Consider the following 8,754-nt stretch of genomic DNA (forward strand, 5'->3'; position numbering starts at 1 on the left):
TTAAAATACTGTATAAAAAACAATAATCACAGCTCTCAGCCCTCCACGTTTCTTTGTCTATCAAACGCCACTCATGGAAGATGGACTTGCTCCGCCCACATGGCCTCAGGTGTGGGTCGGGTTTAGGGGCCCCGCAGGACAACATGGCGTCTTTGAAACAAGATGACCCGGCGGTGTGAGCTCGGCTCGTGGTGGCAGTTAAGGGAGAGGTTTCATTTTCCACAAAGCTAGCGCAGCATTCGACTCGTGTATCGAGTTCAGCGGCGCGGCAGAGCCGAGCCAGGAGCCGGGCCGGGGCCAAAGCTTTTCCATAAGCGTTCTGCAACAATCGAGTAAAATACACATTTGTCTCTTATGACCCGATTAAAAGCAGTCAAAAGCTGCAGAGCATCAGTAGCACTAGCATCATCCATAGTACTAGCATCATTTTTAGCTCGTAATCATTCGTAGACATAGCATAATCTGTAGCACTAGCATCATCTGTAGCTCTAGCATCATCTGTAGCACTAGCATCATGTATAGCACTAGCATCATTTTCAGCTCCAAATCGTTCGTAGAAATAGCATAATCTGTAGCACTAGCATCATCTGTAGCACTAGTGTCATCAGTAGCACTATCATCAGCCGCAGCACTAGCATCATCCATAGCACTAGCATCATTTTTAGCTCTTAATCGTTCGTAGACATAGCATAATCTGTAGCACTAGCATCATCTGTAGCTCCAGCATCATTCGTAGCACTAGCATCATCTGTAGCTCCACCATCATTCGTAGCACTAGCATCATCTGTAGCTCCAGCATCATTCGTAGCACTAGCATCATCTGTAGCTCCAGCATCATTCGTAGCACTAGCATCATCTGTAGCTCCAGCATCATTTGTAGCACTAGGATCATCTTTAGCTCTTAATCATACACAGAAATAGCATCATCCATATCACGAGCATCACCTGTAGCTTTAGCATCGTACGTAGCACTATCGTCCGTAGCACTATCGTCCGTAGCACTAGCATCCATAGCGATAGCATCATATGTAGCACTAGGAATTTATGTTTTGATTCTGAGTCAATATTCAGGTCCATACATGGAGTCACTGGCCAAACAATATTGAATGTGTAGTTCTCGACCTGTTTTGCTGGTATTTGTGTACAAACATGGCGTCAGCTGTGCCAGCTCGGGGGAAGCGGAGGCGTATGCAGCAGGAATACAAATGTCTGCTTCTCTAACCGGCTCAAAGCAGCAGAGAGCCTCCGTACCTCACTGACGTCAGCTTGCTGCGCGCACACTGAGTGTGGTGACAGGCAAAGTCACTCTGGACTTTGCTCACGCGCTTCTTCTTAGACCAAGCTGTGACTTTGGAAGCCATGACGGGAACACTTCAAGGGGAGCTGGCCCAGAGCACCAGGGGGGTCGTGGGGGGGAGGAGACCAAACATGTGTTAGCCGGGACAGCGAACAAGTCCTTTAAACACGACGCCCCTGTGATCCACATTGTTAGAAGTGTCGACATTTTTGTATTTAAATTCACAGTATGCAGGTTGGAGCTCTCAAGGAACAATTTATATTCAGAGCAAAAGCTAAAACACTGAAATACGAGAAAAATACGTAAATATACCACACTGCAAGCTTGTTTATCAATTTATAAATCCAACATTTGAGAGGTGTGAGGAGCGTTCAGACGTACTCAGCACTTCACATGCTTCACCTCATACCTCACAGCTCAGCTATGAATAGCTCGCTATTAGCTAATAGCTATCAGCTAATAGCTCGTCCCACGACTGGAGAAATTAAGGTGTACAATGTTCTATTTGGATTAAATCCCGCCCGTGCAGTGAAATGAGAGCGGTCCCCGAGCACGAGGCTCTCTTAAAATCAATCGATCATCTCACTAAACCAGCTGTTCGAATCAAACTTCAGACTATTTGTGTTTCTCCTCTCGGTGTCATCGTTTCAACACGGGGGCAATTTTTTTTTAAGCCGACACAAATTGGATAAAAGAGGGTCAGCCACCTCTTAACGTCCCGGTATGTGAGGAAGTAGTGCTCGGGGACGGGTTTCTCTCTCTCACACACACACACACACACACTCACACACACACACACACACACACACACACGCGCGCACACACACAGGATGACAGATAATCTACAGCCATTCATTATAGCGACACATTTCCTTTATCACACTTTTGATAACTCCTCCGGCTCTGAACTTAAAAAAAAAAAAGGTTTCTCCAGTGAGATGATCCTCCTGGTTGAATGAAATGAAAAGAAAGAGAAGTGACTTACCTCTAGAGAGATTTTAAAAGAGCGCAAAGCGATGGAAGACCAGCCCGATGCCGCTTGGGAAGCACTTGCTGATGGCAAACAAAAATATTCCCCCCTCAGAGGAGGAATGCCGTTCCCCTTCCGCCCCTTGTATGGGACGCTCTTAAGACTATATATAGCATTTACCCCCCAAATCTTTTTGTTCTCATTCTGCACTTTGCAGATGAAGAGTGTGCGTCCGTGTCGCTGCACTTTTATCCAACTCCATAGAGGTTTCATCTGCCGCATTTATTCAATTTATGGATTATTTTATGATTTTTTTTGTTTTTTCTGCTGAGTTATTTAGTGAAAAAGGTAAAAAAGAAAATGATTGGGTTTCTAAAATGAAATGTTCACACACACACACACACAGCAACAACTCCTTTTGCGAGCCCTTAAATCACTGGCACCCTGCCAGGCTGCACATTACAGGACGAGAGATTCATTTATTTTTTCTAAACGAGGTTAACGAGAGCGACCTCACCTTTAGAGTTTTTACATTCGCTCATGAAGCAATACAAATGTTCATTTTCTTGACAATATTTGCTGGCAAATGGCAGCGGAAAGCCCCGTGAGACCTTTTTAGGTTCCTGCAGACAGCCGGGCCTCCTTGGCCCAACACTTGTGGGCAGCAGGAGGTCTATTTTTAACCAGCTCGTCCTCCTCGTCACGGTGATACCTCCTGATTCTTACTGTACCAGAGGGCCCGGAGGCTATTTCCATGCTCACCAGTAAAAATAAAATGACTGAAGACTCGGACAAGAAACTCAGGAAGGAGGAAGAGTTTGTGTCTTGAAAAGAACCAAGAAGAGGAGCGAGAGGTTCAGGAGGCCGGATGACCGGCGGGGTTAAAGGTCACCTCCCCGTCTCTGAGGACGTTGGTACAGATCTGCTCACAGTTACTGCGTTTTCTCTTTAATGAGACACGTGAACTCATTAAAAACCTCAAAACATGTATTACATGAAGTATTACATGAAGTATTACATGAAGTGTTACATGAAGTATTACATCACATACATCGCATTCTTACAAGTGTTGGGCATCAGGAATAGTCACTTATCTTTGTTTTATATATATATATATATATATATATATATATATATATATATATATATATATATATATATATATATATATGTATATATATACATATACATATATATATATGTATATATATATATATATATATATATATATATATATATATATATATAGGCATAAAAGATAATAATGTTCACATTAGTTAACAAATCTTTGATTTATTTTATATTAATATTGGTATAGTTACTTTAAAAATTCATGTTATCAACACAAAACATAAATACATCTTTATGTATTAATGCAGCCACCTATAAAGTAGATATAAACATTAACTCTGCCTAAACTCATCGTTGTAATCCAGTAGTATTATATTATTCTGCATCGATAGTACTTTTATTTTTTAATACTTTAAGTATATTTTACAAACTTAACATTTTAGTTGAAGGGCTTTGATTAAATTAAAAGATCAACGTACTTCTTCCTTCACGTGGTTCTAATATCAGAAAACACTGAACCCTAAATGTCCCGTAATGAACTAAAATATGATGTTCCCTCATCTTCAGGGTGACGCTCTGCCTCCTGCTGCCACCTGGTGGCTGCCTGTAGACGTTGCTGCCACCTGGTGGCTGCCTGTAGACGTTGCTGCCACCTGGTGGCGGCCTGTAGACGTTGCTGCCACCTGGTGGCTGCCTGTAGACGTTGCTGCCACCTGGTGGCTGCCTGTAGACGTTGCTGCCACCTGGTGGCGGCCTGTAGACGTTGCTGCCACCTGGTGGCTGCCTGTAGACGTTGCTGCCACCTGGTGGCGGCCTGTAGACGTTGCTGCCACCTGGTGGCTGCCTGTAGACGTTGCTGCCACCTGGTGGCGGCCTGTAGACGTTGCAGCAGAGGATCAGCTGGTGGAGAGAATGAAGCTGGATCTATATGAAGGTAGATTTGTGTCTTTTTTACCCGAGCAAATTTCTTGTTTGGAAGTAAATAATCTTCAAATCTTTGCTCTCAATTAAAAAAAAAAACGCTTAAAAAAATGCCCTCAAAACTAAAATTTGCTCCAAAAAAATTGCTCTAAAAAAATTTGCTCTCAAAAACAAAATTGCTCTCAAAAAATTGCTCTAAAAAAAGATTTGCTCTAAAAAAAATTTGCTCTAAAAAAAAAAAATCTCAAAACTAAAATTTGTTCTAAAAAAAATTGCTCTCAAAAAACAAAAATTGCTATCAAAAAAAAAATTGCTCTGCAAAAAAAAAAACCTCTCTAAACTAAAAATTGTTCTCAAAAAAAAAACTTTGCTCTAATCAATCTAATCAAGCAATCTAATCCAAAAAGTCACCTCGGTGTCCTCACGTGACCTCCTGTTAGTGTGTGAGTGAGCCCCCACCAATAGAAACTCAGTCAGCAGCGCATGCCCCGCCCACTACGCCCCGCCCACTACGCCCCGCCCACTACGCCCCGCCCACTACCCAATCTTTTGGGATTGAGAACACAGGGTTTTTTTAAGAGCGTTTTTATTTAGTTTTTTGAGAGCAAATTTTAGTTTTAAGATCTTTTTTTTTTTTTTAGAGTTTTTTTTGTTTGTTTTTTAGAGCAGTATAACAGTATTTTAGATGTTATATATTATATTATGTTATGTTTTATGACAAGATGACAGTATTTTAGATGTTATATATTATATTACGTTATGTTTTATGACAGTATAACAGTATTTTAGATGTTATATATTATACTATGTTATGTTTTATGACAGTATTCAGTCGGCAACATGTAAAGCAGGTTTTCCTTCATCCTGCTTGCTGGGCGCTGCAGCGCAGTGCGGGGCAGTAAGTGTTGCTTTGACCTTTGACCCCGACTCTCTTATTTTCACTGCGGAGCCGACTCACAGCAAGCAAACTGAAAAAAACACACAAAAAACACACAAAGACACACAAAAAACACACAGAGCCCAAAAATGAGGATCAAGTTGAATCCAAAACGAGCTTCAACTCACTGCTGTTTGTTGACAACGCTGTGTGTTGTACACATGACACAGGGTGTGTGTAAGAGAGTGTGTGTGTGTGTGCAGTGTGTCTGTGTGTGCAGTGTGTGTGCAGTGTGGATAAAGGATTTTATTGGAGCGTGATGATTTGATAATATGAAGCAGGAAGGTGGAGGGGCCGCTTCCACTGCCAGCGTTTCCTCTGACAGCTGCCGGCATGTCAAACATGTTTCTGTTTGTAATGAGAAGAAACTCCTTCATTGTTGTTGCTCGTAAACAAAAAGATCAGAATAGATTCTTCTTCTTCTTCTTCTTCTTCTTCTTCTTCTTCTTCTTCTTCTTCTTCTTCTTCCCCATAAATACAGAATATCTCCTCACACGGTACATATAATACACTGGAAACGCCTGTGAGACCAGTTGGGAGGTTCATATAGCAGCTGATGTGTTACTGGTTTATTGGTTGATGATAGAACAAAAAAGAAAATAATCATTTCTGAAAAAAACAATGTTGATTATTTATTATTTCCCTGTTTTAATTATGCAAATCATCGCTTTTCTTCTACTATAAAATATCACTATGTGTTACAAGTTTCTCTGCAAAGTTTGACTTTGATTAAGTGAAGTTTTAGTAATTCATTTAGTTCACATTTCGTGTACCGTAAGTTCAGGTCCGCTGAAAGCCAAAACACCCTAACTTTCTTCCTGGACCTTGAACGCCTCTGGTTCCACAACAGAGGAGCTCTGCTGGAGCAGATGCACCGACACACACACACGTATTGTTTCATCCATAAGGAAGTCATATCTCAGTGGTGGTTGATGTGTGTGTGTGTGTTTGTGCATGTGTGTGTTTGTGCATGTGTGTGTTTGTGCATGTGTGTGTGTGTGTAAGTGTGTTTGTGCAGGTGCATGAGGAAAATGTGTGTGTTTGTGCACGTGTGAGTCTGTATACGTGAATAACAACAGAGTAGACAAAAAACATAAATACAAAGTACATTTTTCGAGGAGGGAATAAACAGAGTGCACCTGGGGGGGTGAGAGAGAGAGAGGAGAGAGAGAGAGAGAGAGAGAGAGAGAGAGAGAGAGCGAGAGAGAGAGAGAGAGAGAAGAGTGAGAGAGAGAGAGAGAGAGAGAGAGAGAGAGAGAGAGAGAGAGAGAGAGAGAGAGAGAGAGATGCTGCATTGAAGAAGTCAGCGTTGTTATTGTTTGTGTTTACCATCAGCGTCCGGCTCGTGGACTCAGGTGACTTCTCGTCACGTGTTTCTGGTCTCTGACCCCCGGAGCGTCCGGTCCGCCGGCCGGGGTCCAGAGTCCGAGTCCCTTTTGCTGGTTGCCGTGACGTCGCTCCTGCTGTTAGTGTTTCGTGGCTTTTGCAGGCTGACGGGACGCGGCCGCTCGCTGGTGCTGCTCTGGCTTTTTACTTTGAATGCGACGTCCCGAACGTCTGAGCCCGGGGACGTTTTGAGGTGAGTGGCCCTGAAGTCCTTCACCGTCTGGGATACGAAGACAGAAACAGGAGATGTGTCTCTCCAGCTGTCGCCGGCGCAGAGCGAGTGTTGACTCTCCACGTCTTGTTGTCTTTAGCACACTGAGCTGTGAGGGGAAGCGGCGGTGAGCCGGCGGCGGACGTTTCCAGGGATCGGGGCTATTTGCTCTGCTGGTTCTCCGTGGACGTTCCAGCGACAGCGCCCGTCGCCCCAGAGCGGAGAGTTTACTGTCGGTTAAACAGCAAAACGTCTCCAGCCGCGTGATTCCAGGTCGTGAACGGCGGCGGCTTGTCGGCGTCTGGTCGTCCGGTGTGTTAGCCGCGGTGTAAACACGTTTTGAAATGTTCAAGATGAAGTCTTCCAGGTGGAACGTTTGTTTTATTCCAGTTAGAATTGCAGCGGAAAAGGGGGGATTTATTTCCAGGGGAAAGGAATTGTGTGAATCCACCGGCATGAGGGCAGCCATCTTGGATCCTGCACCGGTCTCGACGCGTCATCGCTAGTTTGGTTTCCCGCCATTTCCCCGTGCACGTGTCACACAAGAAACACCGCTCACACACTCTGCATGGACCTCCACCTCTATACGGCTGCACCGACACATCTGTTACTATTTAATGCTAAGTAGTAAACTAAATAGCTAACTAACAAAATGTCCGTCACAACCTTCTAGAATCCAACATGAAGACCAAACTATAAAAAAAAAAAGATATCCTGATAGTGTTAAACTAAATCTTCCACATTTGAAATGCAATTAACCTTTTGGAAACTGTGCGAAAATCCTCCTGCGGCGATTTTAAGTCCCAGCATGCCCCATTCAGACAATCTTTTGGCATAAAATACGTAATTTTTCCATTTTTGAACAGAACGACTCAGTTTTTGGACTGAAACTCCTTCCTAACAGGACAAGACTTTGTTTTATTGTGATTTTTGTTGCAGATTCTGATTCTTTAGGTCCTAATCTTTCTAAAAAGGTGTCTTATTGACGCTCCAGGAGGCATTTTTGGGTATTTGGCTCATGTAATGCTGGATGTTCATATTTACGATAAAAATAAAAGTGTTAAAAGTGTTTTTTTTGTTTGTTGCAGATATACATTTTTTCCCAAGACTTTGCTGAACAAATACATACAATTAACACAAGTATTGGAGTTGCACAGTTTTCAACGGGTTAAAGTCAGTCAACCGTGATCGCTTACTGACTGTCAATCATCCTCAAATGGGCGCTTTGTGTCCTTTGGCCTGAGCGTCAGTGAATATGAAGATATTGCAATGAAGAGGGTGTTTATTGGGTGTGTGTGTCAACAGAGACACTGAATCAACCGCACATATTGAGGTCAGTAGAGAAGGTCACCCTGAAGCAGCCATGACACCGCGGAGGATACTCTGCCTCAAGAGGGGAGTGATTGACGGCTGAGCCATCCCGCCCTCTCTCCCTCCGGGGAAGTCTCTCTTTGTTGTTCCTTCATGTACTCGTTGACTCGTGGCTGCTGCCGGTAGGAGATGGGGAGGAGGAGGAGGAGGAGGAGGAGGAGGAGGAGGAGGAGGAGGAGGAGGAGGGGAGGATGAAGCAGAATCAAGGAGGGAAGTCCTAAATCACAGCGGTTCAGTGACATCAGAGGCTTTGCAGCGTCACTGAGTCAGCTGAGTCATCAGGTGACGTAGAGGAGGGCTCGATCAGCTGTTCAAAGATGGAAGATATTTCCCACAATGCCTCACATTAATTTCAGGGGATGAAGGAGGCGCTGGCGTTGTCTCGTGAGCTTTCAGCTTGTCCTGTTGGAGGAGTGTCACGGTCCAGACGTGATGGGAGAAGAGCTGCTTGTCCAGTGCTCTGAATGGTATCCTGTTACAGAGCCTCACAGAGGGGATTCGGTCCTTTTGGGTGTTTTTAAACCTTTTTTGTGCCGCGGCACACCAACAATAAAGCTACACAATGTCACATTGTGGCATAATATACAGCA

At 43.7% G+C, this 8,754-nt stretch overlaps 1 protein-coding gene across 1 annotated transcript in view; it reads right to left on the reverse strand.

Moving 5' to 3' along the window:
• myom2a (myomesin 2a) overlaps positions 1-2,364 on the reverse strand; it is a 28,847-nt gene extending 26,483 nt beyond the window's left edge. Inside the window, 2 exon segments of the mRNA XM_068595736.1 lie at positions 1,252-1,383; positions 2,283-2,364. Coding sequence (XP_068451837.1) covers positions 1,252-1,361 — 110 coding nt within the window. The 5' untranslated portion in view covers positions 1,362-1,383; positions 2,283-2,364.
• Between the last annotated feature and the right edge of the window lie 6,390 nt (positions 2,365-8,754).

This window comes from Clinocottus analis, unplaced genomic scaffold (genome assembly GCF_023055335.1).
Source record: "Clinocottus analis isolate CAN_PGR_092001 unplaced genomic scaffold, fCliAna1.0.p SCAF_31, whole genome shotgun sequence".
NCBI lineage: Eukaryota > Metazoa > Chordata > Actinopteri > Perciformes > Cottidae > Clinocottus > Clinocottus analis.